This window comes from Aythya ferina (genome assembly GCF_964211825.1).
Source record: "Aythya ferina genome assembly, chromosome: 2".
NCBI lineage: Eukaryota > Metazoa > Chordata > Aves > Anseriformes > Anatidae > Aythya > Aythya ferina.
The window spans coordinates 153,145,248-153,172,929 of record NC_140297.1 but is presented as its reverse complement, the minus strand read 5'-3'; the positions used below and the strand labels follow the sequence as shown (position 1 = coordinate 153,172,929).

The window sequence follows — 27,682 nt, the reverse complement described above, 5'->3', positions numbered from 1 at the left end:
ACTATCTCCCAGTTTCAGAAGCCTACACTCTTACCTGTTGTAATTATGAACGAGATCAAAAAACATCATGTCTGTAGTGTTGACAAACTTGCACTGGACAGGCAGAAACTCTCCATCTGCTGAGCACTGAGGTGGGCTCTTCTCCCCAACCCCATGCAGAATGCGACGGTCTCGGATCTCACAGGTCCCCGGACCTGACAAAAAAAGAAGTCATATTTATTAGTACTTAACTTCCCACAAGCCAGGGCATGGCTATGAAGAGGCTTAGACTCATTATGTTGAACGTGCAAATCTAGGTGCCTCATATTGTCTTTATAACCAAATGAAATAGCCACTTAATTTAAATTTCTCAGTTAAGCACTTATACTTCCATAGCATAAGTGTAGGCTGCAGTGTCCAAGCTCCTGATCTACCACCTTTCATTCATACCAAACCTTCTGTCCCCACAAAACTTACCATTTTCTTGAATCTTACTTACACTGTGTTGGCTTTCCTCTCTGCCTGGTGCCATAAATCTCCATTCCTTCTGAATCTACACACCAGCACTGACCCAGCTCCATGTCGCACTGCACCACATCAAATGCCCCTGAATCAGTGCACTGAGGGATGTAGGAGATGCTACTGCTGTTGATGTAGCGACTCACCAAGATCCTCTGCTTTTGCAGCTGGCAGAAGGATAAGCCTGTAGTACCAGAGCAGGCAGTGTTAGAGGAAAGTACTTTTTGGACACTAAATCGTTTATTTTTTTAAGACATCAGCTGAGTTTTCTCAGATGGGGGAGTTCTGATTCTGCCACCCAGACGATCGTTTGACCAACATTGATCGTTTTGAGGTCAGTAAAACTGGTATATAGAAACCCTCCAGAGCTGGGGTTGAGGATCTCCAACTTAAAGGTGAATACAATCAGTTTAGTTTACATTCATGATTTACATTATTGTGACCTTCATGAATACAGAGCATTCAAGTGTATCATGTTTCCATGATCAGCTTCAAAGAAACTCCAGAAATTCAGCTAGAAAGACACAGTAAATTACAACAAAATAGAGTACACCTAATCCTGGGATAAACACATTCATGATTTCAACAGTTCAACTGAAGATTTAAATGGCTTTTTGTCCACTCTGAACAACAGTGGAAACATTTAACTTACAAGATATGGGATATCCATCCTGTTTGCTGCCAGGTACCTCGATGCCATTCTCATCCACACACCAACATGAGAGACCATTTCTACTGCACTGAACTGTCCTGAAGCAGAACACGAGTAAGACATTTTATTGTTAGCTCCAGAATCCTCAGTCAGCATGGGACATAAACTATAGCAAGCAGGTTCAAGTATTTTATTACTGCAAATAATGGAACCATAGAGGGCTTTGTTTTGGGTGGCTCTAAATCATTTGGGTCTACCCAATGAGAAATCTAAATTCTAGTAATTCTCTGGAGTCTTCAGAAGTTGCCAATAACTGACTTGAAATCATTCAAGAGGCAAGTAATTTGCACAGAATACTGATACTTGGTATCTGAGATTTACCTTACGTTTTGAGATCTTTTCTAACTCAAATCTAGCATGATCTAGGTCCCCCATCCAAGGCAACAACAGCAAGATATTAGTGAACATTACAATTTGTGCTTCCTCTCAGCTTTAACTTATTATCTTCTTGCCTCTTCAAGCAATGTGCTGTTTTCTAAACCACTGTTGTCCATGTGTTTTTTATTTCCTTTACTGCATTTAGGAGAAAACTCAACTGTGCTACTTAAAGCAGTGTGAATAACTCCTCCAAGTCAGCTTGGATGAACTATGTCAGCTGGCGTGCTGATCAAAGGTCTCATGCCTATGGGTGTGCATAGGAAGACAGCATTTGCATTATACAACATTACACAATCTCTATCAAGTATTCAATATGCAAATGATGCCACCACAATTATCCTATTAGTCTTAAATTAAATTGTAAACACAGAAATTAATTCCAGTAACAGGGAAGTAACCCAGAGAAGCTGTGGATGCCCCATCCCTGGAGGTGTTCAAGGCCAGACTGGATGGGGCTTTCAGCAGCCCGGTCTGGTGAGAGGTATCCTGCCCATGGCAGGGGGTTGGAGTTAGATGGTCTTTAAGGTCCCTTCCAACTCAAAAGGAAATTCTATGAATTCACTCAGGAGAGGCTGAATCTGAAACATAGCTCAATGAAGTCCATTCAGTCCAGTCCCCTGTGCCACTCATCCTCCAGTCTACTGATAGGAAGGCTCTTCAAAGCTGAAGCTAAACATTTAAATAGTAGGGAAAAGTCACGGAGTAAACCAGCAGAATCAGAGCAGGGATGATTTACCTGAACTGGCCGTCTTCTGAGCACTGAGGAACATAGGTGTCTCCTCCTGCAAAAGCCTTTTCCCTCTGAAGCTCACATGGACGCAGTGGCTGGGAATCTGTCTGGTATTCTGAAAGCATCAAGAAGGTAAATGCTAAATGCGGTTTCACTGTGAGCCTGCTTGTATCAAAACCCTGTTAAATGCCAATGCTGTACAGTGAAAGTCCCAGGTTCGTGAGCCCTCCATGCATTTCTACATAGGACAGTGCTGAACAGACAAGCTGGGCTGCCAGATGTGGGATAAGCATGTGACGGAGGTCTTTCCCAGGCCTGTATTTAATTAATATCAGCTCTGTTCTGTACTAATACAGCATAATTTTCTGGTATCTGAGTAGTTTTCTTAGAGTTAGCTGTGTTTACCTCCACAGTGTTTTACCATAACCACAACTATTTCTCACAGGGAGGGACATCACTGATATTGTTTCTGTGAAAAAATAAAGCTAAATAATTACTATTCTATAAAAAGGAAAGGTATTTCCTCTTAATCTCATGAAAGAATTCTTCTTAAAATACCTTCTTAATCTCATGAATTCTTTAAAGGAATCAATACCTAGCAGGTAGTGTCAGACTTGGAGTCTTAATTTACTACTTCTTAATTTTTTTACCAGTACAAGTAGTTAGGTATCGAAGCCACCAAACAAGAGAACAGTTTGCTCTTCAGTTCTTAATGCATTCAAAACCAAATTTTTAAGGAGTTTTAGAAGAACAATGAAATTCAGTAGTGACTTTTTAAAATTAATTTATTATTATTATTATTATTATTATTATTATTATTATTATTATTTTACAGAACAGATTAGTTGATCTGACAGTTTCCCTGTCCTCAAAATCTGAGGAGTATCATACTTTTAATTCTGTTGAACAGTTCTAAAATAAATAAATGAATAAATAAGTAAATGCAGTAAACAAAGCCATAAATGCAGATTTAGACCATGGATTCACTAAGTGCAATATTTGATTTAAGTGCAACCATATGTATAGCAGTGTAAATACTTCATAAGTTTTCTGAATACTTTCAGCCTCTGATTTGCAGCTCAGGGACTTGAGCCAGAGGTGTTTTCTGTGCACTTCAGAACTCTCAATCACTTTTATCTGTGATTTTTTTTTCTGTGTCCCCTTAAGCCCATGTAAAAATTGCCATGAGACTCTAAAGGTTTTTTAGGTTAGATCACCTATAGATATCTGTATGCCAACAAACCTCACACCATTCTCAAACGCGACTCACGCAGTTTCCGTAGGGTGTGTGGAGATCCCTTTGTACAGTGCCAGAGGCAGCCGACTGAGGCACCTGAGTTAAAACGTTAATGGGTGGCTCAAACTGCTTATCATGCAGGACTAGCAAACTTGTTTTTTTTTTAAGCAGAACGGAGAGAGTTGGTGACAGCATTCAGACTATTCAATATCTTAAATTGGTGATACAGCCTAAATTAGATGATGGGACACATGAGCAGAAGATATAACCTGATGAACCTTAGCTTTGCTGCAGCAGCACCCTTTCCTGTCCAAGCTTCTCTACTCCAGCCTGTTCTTCCAGAAAACTTTGTTTTTCCACCCAAAGTCCAGGTGGACTTGAACTCTGACTACTCTAATCACAGTTAAATCCTCACAGCTCAGGATTTAACCTGGAGCTCAAACTCAGTCTGCACAGCACACAATAATCACATGCCAACAACTCAAGATTATTATCTACATCTACCAATGATTCAAGATCATTACCTACTTAGTTGGATTAACACAAAGAGCATCACAAAGATCACAGGGGCTGTCACTACTGGACATGAGCAAAGGAAAAGGACAAGCATACTTACCAAATATATTGGCTGCTGCTATGTTAATAAAGCAAAGAAGGGCGCAAACTGGGATGGAGCCCATCTTGCGATGGGAGGGCTCCATTCCCTGGTGTCACTGCGACAGCCCTGCACACCACACGTAGCCCTTGCCTGCCTTTTTATAGCAACCACTGTTCCAATAAGTTCACTTATGTGCTGGTAGACTGGCCACGGAGTTGAGCGAGTGACGCATGTGATACTTCTGAGAAAACCACAAGGGGCCCCTTCACCTGGAGCTGCCCTCGTGGTTTCCATCAGCAAGCCCTCACCCCTCTGTAGGGAGCACTCCTGAGCCCAGTCACTGGAAAGGAGAACGAGCAGCAGCAGGCAAAGGGGGTGCCTGGGGGGACTTCGTTAAACTGCCACGCACATTGAGCAGATTGACATTGCCCTGGCCAAAGATCCTCTTGTCACCTGTGCAACCATTTGCACTGAGTTAGAGATCCAGCCACTTGCCCAAGAACCTAATGTCCCACTGAAGTCAATGGCAAGTTAGAGACCTGAAATATATTAGGCAGCCTTAGCATGGGGCAGGTTTGTGAAGAATGCTGCCAACACTGAAGAAACATCAAATATCATAAGGTGTGTTTAAATATAAGCTTTAAGTATGATATTTTGACTTTGTTAAGACTTTGTGCCCCTTATTAGAAGCACATTTTTGGGGGGATTTCTAGAAAGCCTAGCCCAGTATGGGGACAGGCAAGATGGAGGCTTCCAAACAGGGCAACGCTATGAGCAAATACACCTTGTGGTTCAATTGTTAAGTGAGAAATGGGATAGATGAAGCTCCACTGACTATGAAGGGAATTGAGGGTCAGAGTCAAATGCATTCAACCTTCAGCTTCCACTTGCACCAAGCGCTTTATGCTGCCAAATATTTGGCTGGAAGTAGCTTAGCTTCTGAGGCTTCATCTTCTAGGTGTTATACGTGTATGACAATTAAGCATGTTAACACAAATCAGTTCTTCTGGGAACTTATTACATGCAAGATCCTCAACCTAAAACAATTCAGAACTATTATTTCCTTGGTTCCAGAGTATCATTTCTTACTTGTCCACCTCTTATGACTCTTAGTAGCATCTACCTGCAAGAGAAATTATAAGAACTCACATTCACCTAAAGCTAGCTGGACAACCAGGCCCAGAAGAATTAGCTAAATAATAACAGGAGCACATGTTTGAGGTTGGAATTAGGCTGATTTCATGAAAAAAAGTGACAGCAGCACTCTTATTAGTGACCCATGGGTACTGGAGAGACTAGAAAGAATTCCATCGATGCCTTCTTACAGACCATGACTGTGCCTGTGCTAACAGTGATTCAAGCATCTTTCTGTCTGGGCTGTAGACCTCTTAAGTGCTACAGCATTTGATATATATGGTAAATGTGACCTCAAACAGCTGTACAAGCTTGCTTTACCAGGATTAGTCTTTTTAAAATGAGTGGGGCTATATTTGGACTTCATTTTCAAGCAGTCTATTCTCGTTTTAAGTCAGTAGTCAGCGGAAAGATCAAGCTGGGAAACAACGAAGAACATGACCAGTGTAGAGGGCAGGCTGAAAAAGGCACCTTCAAAGGCATAAAGAAAATTTCTGTAACAGCCTGGATTAAGCAGACACAAAAAGAAAATGAATTTCTGGATTGGTGCAGCATATGTAGGGAAATACACATGCAGATCAAAGCCCTCAGACCAAACAAAGAACAGAATTAGTACTAGGGTGGTTGAATTGTAAAAGATTTTAAGTCTGACCATGAAATATATTCCACATTTTTCTGGATATTTGCTTCAAGAGTTTCAGGTTTGTGTCTGACCCCCATTCCAGTGGGGCAGTTACAGAGAAGCAACAAGAGCCAGCACAGCCCCGTGCCATGGGCTCTCCAGGGGCAGCAGGTTCTGTGCTTACATGTAAAACAATGGGGCAAAGGGGGAGCAATACATTTATTTAATCCATTTTCTAAAGTTAGTCCAAAACTGTTATTCAGGCAACTGCTTTCAGGCAATCCTTGCACAGCAAATGGGGAGAGAGAGGCTTTTTATGGTAAACGTTCACTTTCCTCCTCCTCCTTTGCTGACTACCAAAGGTCATTAGTAGTTATAATGGAATAATGCAGACAGGAAACCAAGGAGGTCTCAAAGGGCTGTTATTAACAGAAAGGAGCACAAATCTACAATATCTGCATACTGTTGATTCCCAAGACTGCTTTTTATTTCCTTCAAAAACACTCAGAAAACAACTTCTGAACTATGCAAGTGGGAAGAGCAGCCAAGTCTTAAAAGTCTCTTCAAAAGCCAAGTGTGAGAGAGTGCTGGCAATCTGTATCACTTAAACCACTTCTAGATGCGCATCACACCGCGATGGGCATTTTGGTACATGCAAGTTCAGTGGGATGCAATAGCCCATGGATCCAAAAAAAAAAAAAAAAAAAAAAAAAGTTTACAGACAAATAGTTTACAGAGCAATATATGCAATCCACATTCTTTAGAGGAAAAAGAAAAGACACATGATCTGTGGCTGGCGAGACAAATTAAGAAAAAGCTCAGTGCATAACATTCCCTTCAGTAAAGGGACAACGGCATTGAGCTCTATTTTTAGCACTTGGGAAAAGATGGAAAAATATCTCAAATTAGCTCATCACTGATGGTAAGCAAAGAAGCAAGTGGAAAAGGTCCCTGCAGCTAATATGGCCTTAAAAGTAGTTTGTCTTCAAAATCATTGTTTTAGTGCTGTAAATGAAGGTTTTATTTGTTGTATGCAGTATCAAAAATCAACTCAATCTAGATTATAGTTGATTGGGAAAAAGAAAAAATGTCAGCGTGATGATACCTGCTGTTGAAATCCCAGACCTTAAGGGAGAAGCAGTGATTTATCCAGTGTTCCAGTTTTGCATTTACTTCTTTTAGCAGAAAAATTGCACAGATTTGTGTAAGTGTCATGATTACATAGCAGAAAGGCTAAGTGCGACCTGTATAGGTATACATAAACATCTATATCCATAGAAAAGTTGCTTTCACACAAATAAAGCTTGAGCCTGAGAAACCTCATATTAATGAAAGATCTTAAAGGAATCTCCTGAACATGGCAGCAAATTAGAAGTAAAAATTTTAAGAATGGCAATCTTTGTCACCCTATGCCCATACCATGTATTTAATTTACTTTTTAAATTACTGTTTTTCTGTTTTAAATAGGAAACAAATACCGGCCCATCCTCTCCCACATTTTAAGAAAACCATGCAGAATCATAGACTCGTGCTATTTCTTAGTGGCTTAGCTTTCCTTTGTGAGCACAAAATATTTCATGTTTGGGACATTTCTTCTCAAGCATGAGACTCTTTCCCAGCTTCTTCACATGATCTTGGTGTAGACAACAATGACTGGATCTTGTGAAGCACTTGTTAGCTATAATTTAATCCTCAGAAAAGGACAAAAATGTCAAAGTGTGACAAAATTAAAAGATGAAAAGCATAGCCCCACCAGATAATACAAGTTTCAGTCACTTCATACTTTGTGTTCTTCGGATTGAAAGAATGATGGGGAAGTAGCAGAACACTAAAGTTAGCTGAGTCAGAAAAGTAGGCAGAGGACTTCTCAAATTATTATTATTATTATTATTATTTGTACTATCATTCACTAGTTGGCAAAGTGGCTTTGGTGACAGAAGAACCTAAAGAAGCCCACTTAACAAAACTTGAATTTATTTTTACCTCTCCAGAAACAAACCATTCCTAGGATAGATGAAATGGCGTTTTTTTTTTTTTTTTGTTTTGTTTTTGTTTTCTTACATATTCTTATGTAAGAAACAAATCTTACATATTTTCTTACATAGCTAACAGGAGAGATAGCACAATTTTCCTCTAAGGATGTCTAACCTTGTCAATAGAAGGTACAAAACCATTTATTTTAATCTTATAGCATCCGGAACACAGACAGTTTTGAACCCCCAAGCAGAATTCTGCTCTGCAGTCAGCAGTGGAGTGATGGATGGATCTGCGTGCTTCGTAGATTCAGTATCTGGCAAATGCAAACTAATGCACGTGAGAAGAGACATCCCTAGTCACACAAGGACATCGACAAAGTGCTGAATGTCTGGTGTTTGTAGGACAAAATTATCTGTGGTCTTTTTGACAATGCAATACGTAGCCTTCTTTGAAATGAATGCAACAGTGTATATATAGTTCATGAAGTCAGATTTCTCCTTGAACTTGCTTTTTAAGTCCTCCTGCCACATAAGAAAGCTGTGGAATTCATTATGCCACCTGAGGGTGGTGGAGGTATAAAAGACAGAAATTAATGAAAAATGATGGATTAAACAAACTCATGGAGAAGAAATCTATCAGCAACCGATAAAACTGATAAATCTTCATAAAGATTTTGTTTGAAGTAACATTTGTTTTCCAGAACTGAAAGCTACATTAAAGGAAAGACCAACTTGCACAGAGCCTTTATAGTTAATAGATTTCTGTGGATGCTCAACATTATGCTTCTGCCTAACATAAGGTACTGGATGGCTAGATCTTTGGTCTGATTCAGGGCTAGAAAAAAGTGTTTTAGATATTGCTCCAAGATCTGAATTTGGTCATCTCTCTTCAATTTCAGACAGCATTTTGAGATGGTGTCTTCAATAATGAAGAAAAGATCTATATCAGAGTAACTTTTTTTTTTTTTTTTTTTTTTTTTTTAGTATGTTCAAGATCATAGCAATTTTTGCTATGTGAACAACTAAACTATTTCTGTGTATTAGTGACTTGTTTAAACACTGCCTGATTTCATTTTTGCCCCAGTCCAGAAGAGGGCTAGGACAGGAATATTCTCAGCATTGTTTGCTCATTTCCTACTACAGCACAATCCTGAAGAACCATTTATAGGCAATATTAAAATACAAGAAATCATTAAAATAACCTTAAGTTGTTTTGTAATGACATCACACACAGACACAAAACTAGATAAATGCTCTTAGAAGGCAGACATCAGCCCACAAAGAGATACCACTGCAACTAAGTTGTCAAAAGACCCTTTCAAGAACCAAGTGCATTGCAAAACTCAACACTTGAAACTGTTAAAACACCAAAGCAGCTCAGGAACAGAAAGTCTTCTGATTACTTCATTGCGCAGTAAGAGAGCATTTGTTACTGCAAATAATTTATTGATTATATAATTCAGCTACAGGGTAAAATACAACTGAAGATCCCCTAAGGTTTTGAGATGTACACAGATAAAGATTATCCATCACTGTATGTAGTTTATTGACCACAGGCTAAACACGAGTGAAGATTCCCTACTGCTTTAAAACAAAATAAAAAATATAAAAGCAAATGCTCACCAACTCACTAAAACTAAAGTCCACTGAATGGAAGCCCAGGCACATCATCTCAACAGACCTTTATTGTATTAGAATGCAGTCAACATTATTGCTATTATAAAAAAAAAAAAAAAAAAATCACAAAAGAAAGTACTTTGCGTCTCTCGTAGATGTCATCCTAGTGCACTGCTGCCTCTCTCGGCGTGGTTAGTGACAATACACTGACGCACAGGGCTACAGCTGAACACGGTGGCTCTCACCAGTCTTACAGAAGAGGAAGCTGCTGTTTGAGCAATCAGCAATTGAACTGGCTTCAGGTATTCACGGCTGGCTCGTCTACAGCTTACACAGCCTAGTGTGCGCATAAAGGGAAATCCACTCCCAAATAATTTTTCATGCTAGTTCGTTTTCTCCACGCGCTCTCCAATTTTTCATTTGGGTTGTTCAGGCTGGTGCAGAGTGGCCGTCGAGTGCTCACTCTGCTCTTTGCGCAGTGTATTTTCACAGTCGTTACATGCTCCATATTTATTTTCCATATATAAACAGACATACACATAGTGTATAATAGTTATTGCTAAAGACAGATCCCTATAACTGACACCAAGGATGTAACAGTATAATAAAAATCATTACTGAAGTATTTCAAAAACTTTGTAAAGTGATCACCTATAGCCACATAGTCTCAGTATAATGGAAAATTAGTAGCAGCTAATCAAATGCAAAGAGAGCAATGGATTAGAGCCTCTGGTTTTAATAAGCACTGTGAAATTAAGGCTGACAGACTGCAGCATTTGTAAGCAGTAGAGAGAACACACAAGGTTCCAGTCTTTTAAACTGACATGGCAAAGGTGATTCCCATTCACAATGAGTGGCATAATTGCAAGACCCCCTTCACACATCAGCACCTCCAGAGAGCCGGTAATAAGGCGAGGATCTCAAGATGGATGAGCTGCCCACTTCTTGCTACAAAGCTCCTGCTTGCAGTGCTTCTCGCCTCTGATTTTGTGGCTGATTTTAACATCACACTCTGGTTATCTCAGCGCAGGATCTGTTTTCTGTCTTTTAAAGTCTCAGTGAAAAATATTTGCAGTTTTCCTTCAAATACAGAGGAAAAACATTCTGTTTTGCAAGCATTAAAATACCTCTATAAATTCACAGCAAAGCCTAAGTGACTCCTGTACATGAAAACCTCCTTCTTGGTAAATAGCTGGAGCCCAACAGAGCTAATGTGTAGGTTTTTTGTTTGGCTGTTTTGTTTTTGCAGAATTATTTCGAGCTAAGCTAGAAGCCAGATGGGAGCAGGAGGAGATCAACATTTGCACATGATATCAGAAGATGCGTACTAGAGGAAGGCAGCAAAACCATCTAAAGATTTTGTTGTGGTACACAAAATCTGACTGTACACGGCTTGTAGGACACTTAAGACATAAGAGAAGAGCAAAGGAGCCCTTTCCCTAGAATCCCTTCCACCAGCAACCAAAAAAAAAAAAAAAAAGGGCAAGATTGAAACCCTCCTGGCATCATGAAACAAGACAGAGTGCAGAAAACTGAAGAACAAAATGAGAAACAGATGCAAGGTGGAAAACAGACAAGGAGCACATGTAGAAACTTAGGTATCACATGAAGAGACAGGAGGATGTCAGCTCTACAAGAGGACTGCACCCCTGGAAGAACAGCTCCAATTCTCTGCAAGCCAGCAAAGAAAACCCATCAGAAAACTGAAACTCATCTTCTAAATAGGGTTATGGACTTCTGTGGCTGCAAATTACTCTATACTTGAACAAAGGTCTATGCATCTAAGGCCAGAATATCCAAAATATGGGCATTACCTCCCTACAGCCACCCAAGAACAGTATTAGGAAGTATCTGCCAACCCATTCCCTGCCGTACAATTTCATGCAACTCTCATTTTAGAACTGAAACATAGGTGGCCCCTCACACATGTTATCTGATAACGCCACCGTTTTCCTTATGACTGTAATAAGGATGTCCTGCTGCCACCACTGCAACTGAAAACACAGTTTCTGATGTGGATGGCTATATTATGGGCACTGGAAGAAAGGTTTGAAGCAACTCATTCCTATACTCTCCATAAGAAAAAACAGTGTGGATGAAATCCAGACAAAAAGCTAGGCATTTAAAGGCTCCACAAGTTTGTCATTTAGCCTTTTGGAATCACAAAAAGTGTAACGTCATTTCCCTTTTGTTTATTACTTAAAAGTTAAAAGGCGGCTGCAAACTTAAAAAAAAAAAAAAAAAAAAAAAAAAAAAAAAATTTACCTCCCTGAGCACAAGCATCAAAAACAGTCATTACAGCACCACATACTATTATTCCCTCCTCGAAGACAGCCTCCTTTGTCATACAGCACAAGAAAGTGCAATTCATATCCAGGTAAGTGATGTTGCTAATAGACTGTGTATAGATCCCTGGATTATTTATTGAGGAAGCAGGAAGACAGATGGAAAATGATGCCTACAGAATAACAAAAAAGATTCCCTTGATGTCAACTAGACTTAATAGTATGAACCAGAACACATCAGGTTTGACTGGCACATGAGCAAAGCATTCAACTGTAGGTTACACTCTGTGCAAAACACTTGGCCTTTTATGGCACTTGACTTGTAAGTGTTCAAAAAAACCTTCTCAAGTACTCAGATGTATGGGATGCTTTTGAAACTGGGGCCAAAACTAACATACATGTGTCACAGACTAACGTCACAATTTGAGAAAGTAAACCAAGACAAGTTTGTGAAGCATTCGGGCAACGCACAATGAATGTATCATAACACTCTCCTTAAGAAAACTAAGATTATATTTTTTACAAGATATGATTGCTTGCAAGATTTTTTTCCTCTATTTATAACGATTGACTACACAAGAAATGAAGATAAAAAATAAATATTAAACAGATTTGTTTTTGTTAGCACAGTCCATGCTGAATAAGGTAAGATCCTGAGGGATAAGGTTATGTACTCATGTAAATTTAGAGACTGCTGCAAAGAGCTGCAAGGACAACTCCAAGTCTGACCTCATGACGGCCTTTTCAGGAAATTCCTCCATCCCTGCATTTCCCTTTCTTCCACCTGGAATCTCTCCGCACACCTCCACCTTCAGTAACATTTACAGTTATATTACATCACACACATGCACACACATTGCATAATATCGCTACAGTGTATGCTGTATAAATTAGGTAAATACACTCCACTTTGTTTCAAAGTAATTCACCAGGATTTACACTTCTGTTATACAGTACACACAGTACCACATTCAGGGATATGCAGCAATTGAATAATAAGAGTCTCGCGTATCAAAAAGCAAGTAGGTCACTCAGCTGTTCATATTGGTTTAAGCGGTAATTTAAGCATCCAACTATATAACACAGAGTACTTTATTTATTAACAGTTGCTATAAAAATGTCAACAACCCCTCAGCTGCTGTATTCTTCCTGTATTAGGAAGTTGCCGATCACGGTGCTGTAATTGACTTCCATGTTATCATACAGCTCTGTAATATCTCCTATAAGCTTGACATGGCAAGACTTCTTAAATAGCAACCACTCTGTAACACAGGCTTACATTTTGTTTTTGACATCAAGAGTGATAACTTACTTCAGACATGACAGACAGACAGGAGATGTCAGGGTAGGTATGTTTTAGCAATGAACCAGCCATGCTACCTTCTCAGTTATGGTTTTATCATGAAAGTTCAATGCACAGGTTGCAACGTCTTTCCCAGATAATCCATCTTTGGCACATTTTTTCAATTTAAAGAATCAAAAGGCAGTCCAGGAATTTTTGATTTTTGATGGTCTGTACATTATTGTAATCACATTTTACACTTATATGTAGATCAGGAAGAAAAATGGAAAATGTAGAGTATGCAGAATAGTTTTAATAAACAGTTTTACATACAGTACCTTACATATAGAACAGTGTGTTTGCAAATTTAAATAATTTTTGAATGTACAGTGGCTTGTACTCTTATCAAAAGGTAAATTCAAGTTTACTGTCTATCGGTTCTAAAATGCATTTATACAGATAACTAGAACTGATAAACAGATGCGAGGCATAAAATGTTCAAGTATCTTAATGTCATCAGTTAAATAGCCTCCTTTTAACAGTCATATTTTACAAATTTCAAAACCTGTACATACATTATTTTCAATTTTAGAAACTGCTTGTTAAAAGGTAACATTTCATGTTAACCACCAGTTCTTATAGTCTATTGTAATAAAACTAGACATGTAGATATAAATGTATATAGTATGTATATATGTACATGTGTATCTATACACATATACATACACATACAAGTATGTATGTAGCACTGGGTACAGCGGCAACTTAACAGCACAGGGAAAGTCCTGGGCTCAAAAACCAGCAAGAGCTAACAGAGCAACTAGGTTGCCTTTGGTTTCATGATGTTTCATTCACTGAAGCTGGAAATTTTTACAAAAAAATGTGTAATGTATCTTGCAATATTTATCCTAGTGGTTTAGTATATTCACAGCCACAGACAGTTTTGCTTCTCTTGTCATTCCTCATCCCAGCTGAGGATGGTAAAGTTTTAGAGGGCACAAACCAGAATAGAGCTATCCAGGACCAAAAGGGTACTTTGAACTCTGAATACTGCCATATAACATTAAAAAAAAATAAAATAAAATAAAAACAAAAACCCACCTACATACAATTTGGGGTGGATTGCTGGCACCAAGTAGGACTTTGGAAAAAAAACCTTCATGTAAGCCATAATAAAAATCTCATCCCAGTGGTTGTAAATATTATTTGGCACATCTGACCACTATTTGCCACTTATGTTTTAAAGGAGCCTAAGGGTGCTGTAATAAGGATTTCTATTTAAAAAAATACTTTAAAAAGGAGACCATGACAAGTAGTTTCTTTCAAAATCAAAGCTAGTATGCTCATTTTCCTGAACATTCACAAGAGAAGGAAATAATCTATAAATTTTCTTGTAGAGAGGATACAGATCTCTCTGTGTCTATCTTTCACTAGCAAGATAAGAGGAATTAATTGAAAATACAGTTCTCAATAACTTTTAGTCAGTGGAATACTGAATTTAGAATTTTCTGCCAAAGGTTTCAAAATAGTAGCATTGTTCTTCGCAGAGTGTTTGTTCAGCTTTCTTGTACACAGAAGTTTCCTTGTTTATCATGTTAAGATCAAATCAAATTTTTCAGTATGTAATATATTACATTTTGAGGTTTGGACATTGAGTATTCAGATTTTCAGTACAACAGATTTCTTACTCTAGATTTCCTCTCCTTTCTCTAAAGCTTCAGGCTATTAATGTAATCAGCAAAGAACTATATAAATGCTGTCTTCCTGTCAGTCTTGTGGCTAGTAAGAAAATTCACCGTAGAGAACCTATTTTCATTCCTTTATTCTTCCTTTTGTCATACAGAGCAAAGCGTTGCTATTTGCTGTACTTTCCCCATGTCAATTAAGAGCTGTTTGATACGCCTCTTGAGCTGAGGCAATCTTGCCAGAGGATCTGGTGGCTCCAGTTCTCCAGTGAAATCCAGCCAGCTTTCTAAAACTACAGAAGTAAAATAGAGAAGAAATTGGTTAGAACGAGTCTCTGATAAATAATTCTCATAAAAGTTAAATTTTTCTTTCTATCTTATCTTTAATAAGAAGGGAAAAATATACTGAGGCTGTGATTTCTATTTAACAGAAGAAAACAGGGAAACGTCCACTAATTCAGTGTTTCACTCAAACAATCCAAACATATCTTCTAATCTGATTATTATAAAAAATGTGACTAGGAGCAAATGATACCCTTAGCTGACAACTTACTGTCTACACACACACACACACAAAAGAAACATCAAATTCAAAGCCTTCTTGCTATGACAGATCTGCAACAGTAAATGCAATCCTTGACACAAGGATCAGAGAAATTCTAGGCTCACTTCTGTCACTTTTACAGGTTCCTAGTTGCAAGGTTCAGACTACAGAACAGCTTTCCAGTCTTCAAAAAAATGTTTTTGAAATAATTTCTATGCTTCTAGAGAAAGACAAGGGAAAAGATGAACTCTCTAATTCTAGAAATACTGCCTGGTATGAGCAGAAATACTGAAGGTAAAACTGCAGATAGGAGTAAGATGACTATTTGTCAGAAGATAATTATGGACTCCTGTGGCTACACTCAAACTCCTCTCATTTGTAAGTTTCTACAACTGGTGAGTAAACTCTTGTGTTGTAATATTTACACCCATACTACAATCTCATGCATGTTTTCCCATGAAACCAATTTATCTTCCTGAAACAAATTACGTGCTAATACAGCAAACCAAAGATGAAAGCAAAACGAACACACTTTTCCTTAATACTGTCAAGTACTAGAACAATCAGGTCAAAAGCCTTCCAGCTGCAGAAAAATCCATCAAATTTATGATCCATATCTGGACAAAGACTAGGCAAATTATCAAAGCTTTCTAAAGTCTAATATCACAGACTTGAGCTAAATTGTCAGGGGTCCTGAGCACTTAAGCTACTTTGATGGACAGTAATAACCTGTGGAAGAGACCTGAAAAACCATGGATGCAAGCTCTCGTTATAATTTTAGGTGCCAAAATTTGAATACAATACTCAAAAGTGTCAATCCTCAGCCTCTCATATCACCATCAACACATATTATGAAAGAAGCTGCTACTAGTATTAACAAGTATCTGTAAATACAGTTACCATCAACTTCCTTTTCAATCAGGTCCATTCTGCTGGTGACTTCGTTCTGTACATTCTCTATATGGGTAAGGAGATTTAGCTGCCATTGAAGATGTGTGTCCACTTGTTCCTCTGAGCCTTTTCTTTCATTACAAAGAAACACAGTGTTTCCTTCAGCAGAATTCTTCTTCATAGGTGCAACAGAAAGAAAAAAATTGCCATTTAAGAGTGTCTATTTAATTTCTGGTGTTGATTTTGACACTTGAATCACGATACACTACGCTGTCTCAGAACTGTACTTCTGTCTACTTGACAAAAAGCATATTCAAAAGCCACGTACCATGACACATCAATAGACTAAACCAAACAAAATGCAAATTCCATACAAATGAGCACATATAGCACTGGGGGAGTGAGAGGAGGTAAAGTTTACCAGCTCGAGCACTTTGTTTAATGCAGTAAGATAGACTGCATTTCTGCACCCTCTTAATACAAATCATGAGTCAATTCATGAAGTGCTGAAATGCGTCAGTGTACCATCACCAAAAATATGAAAAACCCTAAGATTTGTTTCAAATTTAGCCAGAGAATGAAGGAATACTGCCTAAAACACACTAATACCCAAGATGTCAAAAGTAATTTTTGCATTAGTCACCTGGTCATTCAACTGCAGATTAAAACAGAAGACTGCTTCCTACCACTGCTGTGATTCCCTGTAACTTACCACCACGGGTTCTGGCCAGAATTAAGTGTGTTCGGGATGGTTACAGGGGGTAACATCCAGAGTTGTGCAAACATGTTATGCAACATACTCTCTGAAGAAGATAATCTTTGAAATAACGAGTATTTTCATTGCAAGTCAGAGATGGCACACAGGTACCTCATCTTCCTGTATCTCATGTTTCAGCTAATGGAAATGACCAAAGTAAGCACATCAGATTGAACACGTTAACTGAAGTGTTCAGTATCTTATTAACAAACAGGATTTGCAGTTTCAATTTTATACCCATTATGAATTCATATCTGATGAAGTTATTTCACTACTGATAATTCTATTTTAGGGATTTAATTTAAGAAAAAATCTGGATACACGTGCTCATAAATGTCACATGTCACAAATGTCACTCATGGCAAATGTCAGATCAAGGAGTGAATTTTATCATTTTAATACACTGGCTTGATGAAATGTTCAGTTGAAGTTCTTTCCTTGTCACTGACAGATCTTTAAGTCACTTCTTCAGCAAAAAATTAACTGTTTCTTTTTGAAGACTTAACCAAAAAAAAAAAAAATCAAATCAAACTTAGACCATCCTTCTGGTAGCTTTGTGCGCAAGTCCTGGTGGACAAGTATTGTTAATATTCACAATATTCATTAGAGAAGTTATTTACCAACGATAAGTTTTTGAAAGTCATAAAAGCCTCTTAGCTCTAACACTTTACAGATATAATTTTTCACCTTGTCAGACATCAGGTTTGCCTCTTTAGTGCTTTCACTACTCAAGTTACATCACTAATCTTTATATAGGACATTTCCAATGTAAATGCTCCCTTTCTGACAACTTTCAGACTCTTGTACACCTACAAGAATGTTGCTTTTCCCTTGCTGTATGAGGACCTAAGTGCACAATTCTGAAGTCAAAATTATCTGTTACATGAACTCTTCACACCCCTATGACAGTGAGAGAAAACTAAGGGAAAATTATAGATGCTCTAAGAATTTTTTTTCCCCTAAATATATTATAAAATATATTCTTCTTTTGTTTTTTTATGACCTCTGTATTTATTCAAATAGTCTATCCTCTTTCAAAAATAAGTTAAAAACATGATCAAACAGGTTCTCCTCTGAGCTGAGACCAAGAAGACAGATCAACACAGACTGTATCAAGGAGTGCTGGAAGAGGTGGTGAGAGAAGCACAGTACAGGACAGAGCTTCTGAAGAGGAAATAAACAGGACACTCAGGCAGGGCAGGCTCATGCTTTCAGAAGCAGGAACAAGGAAACTGAAAAATGTTAATGTACAGTCCAAAAAGGAACCTGATAATAGTCAATCTGGACATTGGTTATAAGAGTAAAGAAAATCTGCAATGGAATTGTAGATTAGGAAAAGGCAAATCAATATGGAGGACCAAAATATTCAAGTCTCTGTGGGAAGATAGAAGGGAAAATATAAAGTCCTAACCAGGAGTTTGACAAGAAGCAGCAAAGAAGGCACCTTACAGAGAAACCAGTTCATGCAAGAACACTGCTGCTGTCTTAAGATAAGTACAAACTAGTTCATGGAGAAACCAAAGAACACTTTTTAATACATGCTAAGCCTTAATATTACTCTGAAACCACAGGTAACTACTGACAATGACAAACTAAGGTGTCCCAAAGCAAAGAGGACCCTGACACTGTCTCAACAGACTTCTTCCTGGTTTAGAGAGAGCACCTATTTTTTTTCCTTCAGAGACTACATCATATATCTAAACATTGATTTCGTTTCACTGCTCACATATTTTCTTCTTAATTCTAAGTATATTTATTATATTTAAAGTGACAATTTAAGGTTTGGTTGGAAGGAAAGTGTCTTTCACTGTTGCATGTCTCCTTACTATACAAGCTGAGCAGAATAATGTGATTTAGCACAGTTATTTCTAAATAGAATGAGCCAAAATTTTCCATTCAGAATATATAGTTTACATGAAATATTTAGAACTAGACTTAGAAGAAAAAGACATCTTACTTCTTCCACACCACAAACTGTACCTCAAAAGGGGGATGAGTTGGGTGATTTATTCTCATGTTTGATATTGTAGAGAACTAACTAATACAAAGCTAAAAAGTTTCAGCCCCTTTCCACGATGTAATAGGTTCAAACACTTAATGCAAAATTAAGAAAGAGATGTTTACATTGCTGAATATAATCCTGACTAGAAGTCGGGGAATAAAATAATTAGAAGAAATGTGAAATAAGACTGAAAAGAAGTTGCACACAACTTTTAGCTTAGTTAATCTGTAAACCATTACTTGTGGAATTCTAGTTAGTATTGATATTAAAAGAAGAGTAGAGTAAAATAAAAAACACTATTACAAATCTCAGTTTAACAACAATTAAAAAACACAAATAGGAAACAGAATTGAGAGAAAAAAGGAAATTCGTCCTGTTTTCCTCACATCTCAAAAAACACTGAAGTTCTGTTTCAAGACACCACATTTTAAGCATAGGACTTTTTTTTTTTTTTTCCCTTTGAAACATTGGAAAGGAACAAATACAAACAGTTTTAGCATAGGCAGTACTTTAACCATATTTTTCATTTCCTTCACCAATCCAAATACATACTGTTTACCTGAAACTATTTCAGCGATCCAACTTTGCTCTTAGTGATTTCTACTGACGTATTTGAAAAATACTTTTATGTACTTGAACTTTATAAGATTGAACATACTCTTCTAATTTAGAAACTTCCCAGATGAAGAATCTACTTACCTGCTCATTCATGCCATCATCTTTAAAAGAATACTGTAAACAGTTTTTATTCTCTGAACAAAATTCCTGGTCTTCATCAAAACTACTCGTATCTTCATCATCCGAGCTCATAGGGTCAGTGACTGCTTTGCAGTCTTGACCAAAACTCTGTGGTTTTTGGTAACTGTGCTCACTTGTGATGTATGTTTCCTCCATCTTCTGGGGTAAACTAGGTGTCTCTTTATGGTTTTGACTGTGACACGTCCTTTCAGTCAGATTAACAGCATCTGGCAAAGTCACTATCTTTTTCTCTACCCCAAGAGTTATTTGTTCCTGTTCTTTCCGCATCCCTGAATAAGCCCAGAGATGAAGGTCTGGGTGATGTTTATTTCTACAATAAAGGGGAGAAAAAAACCACATGTTATACAGAACTACCTCTTACAGCACTGTACTGTCAAGCATCCACTTCAGCTAGACTGTAACTTTTGAGAAGAACCATTATCCAACATGTAAGTGAATATTCCTAGGTTACTTATCAATTCAGGATAAATCTAGAATGCCCATTTAACACAAAGTCAGCTATTAAAAAACAAACAAACAAACAAACAACAAAACCCACCAATAATAAATAGCAGATCTGCTGAGCACCTAACGCTACTGCAGCTGAGGGTAATCTACATGTTGCAATGGAACTATGTGAAATATTTGATACGATTATTATTATTATTACTTTTAATATGATAGCATAATTCATACGGGAATGGCAGTTTCTATTTCCTGAATATACAAAGGTTGAGAACAGACCCTGGACCGATACTTACTTCAATATCCCAATCTTCAGCTGTAGTCCATGCAGTATTTCTGTTACACCATATACATCAGCCAGTAGGTGATGGGTTGACACAATCTTTTTGGCATTAAGATGAGAGTAGTTTTCTTTCAAAAATGATAATCCACACATATGTCCGTTGTTTAGCCAGTCTTTATCATAAAGATATTTGGCACTCCACCTCTGACCTGGGTGTAAGCAATAAACAAATTGAGGACCATATGAAGCCATAGTGCAATTGTATTTTTAAAACTAGAGTGCTATAATTATAAGCTCTACTCTCCCCTAAACACCTAATATCTATGAGAGAATGATTCAATACCTTGTTATTTTATTGAGATTTTAAAACTTAGTTTTCATGGATTTAAAAGGGAACACATCATTTGAAAACAAAAGTAAAGCTGAAATCTCATAACCTATGTAGATAGCATTTGAAATGAAATATTACCTTTGCAATTAGAGCATGGGATATAAAAAAGTTTAGTGTTGTCAATCTAACTGAAGAAAAATCAGTTTAAATTGACATTTTAGTTTTCCAGTTTAAGTAAGCTCTGAGAGTTAAAAAGTAACTACAATACTGATAGAAATCTTATAGAGTGGATTTTATATGGCTATATCCAAAAGGCCTACTTTGTTTTTGAAAAGCCAACAAATATTTTGTTTTAACGATGAATTCAGTATCTATTTATTGGAAGCCAGGAGAAGGCTTCTTGATAAGCAAATATCTCAAAGCCTTCATGAAAAGTAAACATCTCAAAGCTATCTGACAGCAGAGTTCTTACCCTCTCCTTTGAGGGGTCTTTCACCAGACACTACTAGACAGGATATCAGAGTAAGCGGGCCTTAGGTCTCCCACACTATGGTAACAGCTACAGTTTTAACCCAAGAGGTGTTAATAACTACTTAGCTAATGCTTCTACAGTAACTTAATTATGGAAAAAAAGAGACATTTACTACTTATTCCAATATTACTGTTTACAATGAGGTACCCAGACAAACAAACTGACTAAGATCGCAATATCTTACACTCAATTTCATATCAGACTATCATCATATACAGAACAAAGAACGGGTTGATGGAAGCCCTTCATACCTTTCAGGAGAATACCCTGTCTATCTCCTTTCTGCCCATTATCCCAATACACTTTAAAATACTGACATTGTGAATGACCTTTTTCTCCTGACATAGAAAGAAAAGAAGTAATGGTTAGGAAGGGAGAGAAGATAAAAATTAGGGACACAGTCTCCGTATAGCAGGGGATAACGAAGTACCTAGTACAGTGCAGGGAAAGAACACAAGACAAATTAGTTGTTTTTAATAAGAAAAGGCTTGACTACTTAAAGAGTACACCACACAAGGAATTATCAGACATGACTTTCTACCATCATTTAGGTTCAGATTGGGGCAAATGGAAAAAGTCACATCTGTCCAGCTCTAATTTCTCAATTGGCTTCTCAAAATAATTAAAGAAAACTTATTTTATAACTCTACATACAGGCTTTAGATTTAACTTCCTAAATTCAGAATGAAAGCAAATTTGGGGTTGTGGTCTCATGGCTCTCTTGAAACAGCTAACCGTTAGATAAATAATCAGAAGACATATACATGAATTTGTATCAATTGTTGACAAATATTAAAAGCTTTCCAAACCACATGGTTTTCCTTCAAATAACCAGTAGGAAAAAGGGGCTTATGGAAAAAAACATTTAAAATCAACAGCTTTCTAATCAAATATATTCAGTTCATAAGTAAATAAAGTTCTCTTATTTATTTTCTGTTTCAAAATTATCCTAACAATCTTAAGTTCAAAATGTGCTGTTTGTACACTATTGTTTAACATAAGTGCTAGGTTTTGGCAAAGATTTTATATATTCAATCCACCTTTATTTATGCTATTCTTAGCAAAGACAAAGACTATGAAATCACAATTAATGTGAAATGACACCACATTACACTGGAATATACTATGGATAAGTCCTTTTTCTCTAAAAGAATATTTAAATGAACAGATGTGATTCCAAGTATATGGAAAACAGATCACTGAACAAGAATGTTTAGTTTACAAAGACTTTTTAGAGTATAACGACATTAAAGGTTTGAGGGCATTAAGTTTCATCAACTAAAGTTATGGTATTTTAAATAATGTAGAAGATTTAGCATAGCTGAACAAGACATTACTGACAGGAAAGTAAGTCTCTGCTCAGGGCAAGTCTTTCCCCAAAGAACTGTAACATATAAACACAAAACAGACAGAACTTTAACAGTTTAAGCAACGTATAACATCTCTGCTTAAAAATCCCAAGCAGACAGACACAGATAAAGGAGGTTTACTCATACCTGGTGGGTCTCTGCAGATATAACAGATGTACTGCTCTGGAATGCTGTCCTCTAACAATCCCATGCATACACTGTGCTGCCAACACAAGCACTCTTCACACTGACATCAGAAAAACAAAAGCGAAAACTAAAACTAAGATAATCATATTCAAAAACCACAAGCTCTCTCTTGTATCATCAAAACTCAAAGGGCAGTTCAACTTAAGTAACTGGCAAGAGTAAAACAATTTTATTTGGGTGATTTATGTTCGGGTAGGCAAAGACCTCAAGCTAATAAGCAGCTTTAGTTCTGAAAGTTACCTCAACCACAAATTCCAGACTGGAGAAAAAAATGAAGACGCAATATTTAACAGTATTTTATTACAACATTATAACAATTTAGCACCTAAATATTTAGTAGTGTAACATAAGACAGGAGTATAATATTACAGTAAAGTAGAAAGATAATGTAATACATTACAGCATAACAGTGAAAAGTAGAAAACTCTTCAGTTTAATTATTTATATTTACAAAGCATCTCTCCAGTGCGCTAGAAAGATGTGTTTTTAATATCGCACCAATGGAAAATCTAAAAGAAAAAGAAAATGAAGAGTAAATGAAAGGAGAAATAAGAGAACAGGAGAGCAAAATAGAAGTGGTAAGACATGAAGGCCTAGAAACAGTAAACTGGTTGCTCTCAATGAGACGATGCACGAAGAGTAAATAAGTGATCAACTTTACCTGTCATTGGACTTTAGAAATGGGCAGGAAACTACCACTTCTAAGTACATTTTCCTCCTTTCCCAGCTCAGTGTTTGCCTATTTTCTAAATATCTGCTGTTTTCCTATTGAAAATCTTTCCTCTGTTTTGACATGCATTTTGAACATCAACATATTCAGAACACTGAAGCTGCCTTTCCTCTTGTCATACCACTATAGCCACAGTTTCCTCTCCTCTCTCCAAAAATTTCTACACCAGTCCATTTTTTCCATGTTATTATCGTTGCTGAATTCTTCCAACACACCACTGCATTTCAGTAATGCATTCCCAGGGACAGTTTGTGTACTTGTTTTTCAGATCTTTCTTTCGTTTCCAAAAGACTACAAGTCCATTAACAAGGCAGATGACCCTTGCTTCCTTCAAATCTCAATTAAAATGGCTCCGTATTTTCAACAGAAACTGTACCACATTGATAGCTGAATACAAACCTGTCCTTTGAGTCCAAAAACCACAGGAAGTTCATCATCTGTTTTAAGTTATTGACAACTGACTTCCTCACTTGTGCTTGCATCTTATCTAATCGCACAAATTCCTTGAGACAATGACTTTAAATTATTCATTACTAGATGAAAGATGCTTCTTTCACTGCAGTACAAATACATAAGCAGCAGCAGCTGTAGTCTGTCAGCAGCTGACACCAAGTATTCTTCAAATGGCAAGTTTTCTCCTTTTTTTCCCCTATTCCAAATAATATTTAAACTCTAAGCAGCTTCTAAAATGAGCTAATCATTTCTTGTTTGAGAACTGCTCTTCTAAAGATGAAGCACGCGCATCACAACACAAAGATACTGACAATATTAACATCTGTATGGCAGAGAACTACATCAAGATGCACCATCCTTGGATAGAGTTGAGGTAAATTTACAGCAAGTAGAGTGGTGTCTACAAATAATATACTGTGAAGCACAAGGACCATACCAGAAGTGCTTGTATAATTGGAATGGTCTGTAGACAGAAAACAATGATTTGTGTGTGGAAAAGCATACATCTTCCCAATTTTATCAACTGTCTATAACGAAAAAGGTTACTTTTCCTTACAAACCTGTTCTACATAGCAAATTGTTAGCGGAAACCCATCCCAGAGAAAAAGTTCTGCATACGCTGGAGAGAATCACATGAAGTGCAGAACATAAAAATATTTTGTTATTATTAGTCATGTCTATTTACAACTCTCTACTTAACTTCAGTCTCCAACACCTTAGAAGAATATCTTCCCACGCACAAAATTCACATGGAAAATATACCCCCTCAATTTCTTTACCTGAATCATAAAGCCATTTTCTTCATCCAGTTCACAAATGCATCTAACAATTTCATTGAGAGCATCATCTTCATCTTGAGACTCTTCAAAGTTAGTTGAATCAAAATCCTGATTGTATTCATCACCACTAAGTAACAAACTCTCTGTAGAGGAATCATCCAGGAACTCAACATCTGAAAGATCTAGTAAAAAAAAAAAAAAAAAAAGTGAAATTGTGAATGCAAAACATACAATTTTTTTTTTTTAAAAACTATTCTATCAATTAAAATTCTTAACCTGTATATACCAAAAAAATCACCCTCAAATGTACTACTGGTATTTTATGATTTCTTTATGACCTCTGCAAAATGCCTTTAAATGCAATGCGATTGCATCAGAAGCAGAGTAGCAATCTTTAACCAAAGCAAGCACAATGCAGAACAGCTTGAGGAGTGCAAACATTTTGATTTAAACAGATGAAGCATAAATTAGCCACCATATTTATAGCTACAATCAAAAACTTAAGATGCTTTAAAACAATCAAAGATTTTATAGCTAAAATCAATTTATTATCTTTCCTAAGAAACAAAACCTACAAACTGAAAGTTCTCACTCAGTCAACCTACTTTCTCCACTAAGGTCAACAGACAAGATAGCTCTTGGATACTGGTACGATGTATTCTTCTCTGAGAACATGCTGCGCAAAGTCAGAGAGCTTCCTGAGGACCGCGTTAATGGAGAAGAGCACCTGTCCAAGAACTCAACAGAACTATCTTCATAATCTGAATAATCTGAAAAGTTAACAACAGGATTAGCTGATGTTACAAAAATTTGTGACAAATGCAACAAAACTTAAGAAAATAACATTACATTCAGACGTAAAGAACACTAAGGTATTATGTAACACTGAGGTATTAGGATGATAAAACTGAACATGAAATAGCAAATGCTCTTCAAGACAGTTTTTCCAGAAATTTCCAGTAAGAACCATAATGAACCACAATGTGTATTTATATATTCCCATTTGCAGACCTCCATCCTGGCTCAACCAGAGAGGGGAGCTGGATGAGGCTGTTGGTTGTGTGTGTTCGTGTGAGCACTCTGTGTGCTTATACCCAGTGGTAATGCATTTTCAGCCTTGCTACTGATTGAATTTTGGGACAGGGAGCTGCAGCAATCTTGCCTCTCACCGGTGGCCAGAAGCAGCATGATCTATTTTTCTCTAACATGTAGCCTATTTGCTACAGTCTCAAGGAATGTTTCTTATGTTCTTAATCACAGTGACTGAAGAAAGAACCCAGGTAAGCCCAATGGTAAGAGTAGCTATCCATTTCCTCCTCTTAAAACTTTGAATATAAATGGTCATATTTCTGCATATTCATCGTTTTGTAGAAGCACTACTACTACCACCTGTGTTCTAGCAATGAGTTCCACAATATACTGCTCTCCTAAATACTTTCCATTAAGCCACTGTTAATATTTTTCTCTGTCAAAACCACACTATCATATCTGTTCCTGACTTCGCAATGCTTAAGGAAATGTGAAAGTATGCAGTATTCTAGCCCACTCGTTGAGTTGATTACGTTGTACTTCAACTTCACTGACAAAAAGCAGAAATTACCTACTTTCGACAGGCTTTATATGAATGAGTGTGACTGAAAAGGCATATAAGTATTTGCAAAAAGACAATAGGAAATGCTAAGTACACAAAAGAAAATAAAAAATAAGCAGTCCTGGCTACTTCAGCTATAGCTAGTTATTAAAACATGACAGATTTAATATGCAGTTTTCAATGTGCCATCACTTTCTGTACAGCAATGTAAGTCATGTGTATACTAGGTGAAAAAAAATGGTTTTTTTTGTTTTTTTTTTTTTTTTTTTTTTTTAGAAGACCTGCACAATACTCATCTGAAGCACATAGTGTACCTCCACCCACATCTTCCCGTAAATGCCTTAGTTTGACTTGAAAGGCACAGAACGTGCCTCACACACTTTCATTTCTGCCCATACCATGCAAGCAGGGTAAGCTAGTCCTGGAGAAAGAGAGTATTGCTTCTTGTGATGGATCATTTTTCAGTGAGCTTTTTCAGGGTCAGACACTAGAGTCAGAACCTGCCAAAGCATTTTTCTTTCCTCTCAGTGAAAAAATCCAGACAGAATGCCTCTGGATTGCTTGCAACATTTTTTCATGACATAAATTTGCATGGAAGAAAATGCTCAAGTTCTATTCACACTGCCTTCTGCAACTGGTTTTAAGATCTGTTTGTTGGGACACTGGGAGGTACATAGTTTCCTTTTAATATTTACAAGCATTGGATATGGCCCCTAAAAGCTGAAACCTAATCGTGCTATCTTTGTTAAGCTTATCTTTGTTAAGAATCATGACAAATTAGCAAAAAAAAAAAACAAAAAAAACAAACCACCAAACAGACAAAGCAATAAAAAGAGAGAAACAAAGGAACAAAAACCTTACAACCTCCAGATGGGAAAACAAAAGAAGAATACTGGGGACAAGAACATGGCTCTGATTTAAATTTGCAAGAGGTACTATATCTCAATCAGTTTGAATCAATAAGGTTTTCAGAAACCACTACACGTTGGAACTGTATGTAACCAAAGAAACACGCATACCCCCAAACAGTGAGAAGCTGAGGAATATCTCGAGCACAGCCCTTTGCAAAGCTGCAAAGTATCACATGCTCACAGGAGCAAAATCAGTCTGACCAACTCCTCAAACATTTTATATTGTACACCACATCAGCTTTTCTGTTGATTCACCTTAATTCTAGTATTCAACATCAAAAATGTCAGAACTTCTCTGCTTAACTTTCTTTGGAAATATCTGAAACAGAAGGTTCAGGGAAATACTATGTGGAAGTTCTTCAGCT

The 27,682-nt window shown here is 37.1% G+C and overlaps 2 protein-coding genes across 18 annotated transcripts in view; both read right to left on the bottom strand.

The window, feature by feature from the left end:
* TG (thyroglobulin) overlaps positions 1-540 on the bottom strand; it is a 155,356-nt gene extending 154,816 nt beyond the window's left edge. The window contains exons 1-2 of the mRNA XM_084511358.1: positions 479-540; positions 35-194 (exon numbers count right to left, since the gene is read on the bottom strand). Of these exons, the coding sequence (XP_084367484.1) occupies positions 35-194; positions 479-521 (203 nt within the window). The 5' untranslated portion in view covers positions 522-540. The remainder of the gene's footprint in view (positions 1-34; positions 195-478) is intronic.
* A 12,325-nt stretch (positions 541-12,865) lies between these two features.
* Positions 12,866-27,682, bottom strand: part of PHF20L1 (PHD finger protein 20 like 1) — a gene marked incomplete at its 3' end in the record, with an annotated part of 56,224 nt that continues 41,407 nt past the window's right edge. For 8 of the 17 annotated variants that reach the window (XM_084511340.1, XM_084511345.1, XM_084511352.1 and 5 more), the window contains 8 exons: positions 25,421-25,585; positions 24,816-24,997; positions 22,794-22,893; positions 21,549-21,635; positions 20,448-20,643; positions 19,648-20,017; positions 16,199-16,364; positions 12,866-15,047 (listed from right to left, as the gene is read on the bottom strand). In XM_084511340.1, coding sequence (XP_084367466.1) covers positions 14,905-15,047; positions 16,199-16,364; positions 19,648-20,017; positions 20,448-20,643; positions 21,549-21,635; positions 22,794-22,893; positions 24,816-24,997; positions 25,421-25,585 — 1,409 coding nt within the window. The remainder of the gene's footprint in view (positions 15,048-16,198; positions 16,365-19,647; positions 20,018-20,447; positions 20,644-21,548; positions 21,636-22,793; positions 22,894-24,815; positions 24,998-25,420; positions 25,586-27,682) is intronic. The other 9 variants (XM_084511342.1, XM_084511344.1, XM_084511349.1 and 6 more) reach the window with 3 other exon arrangements.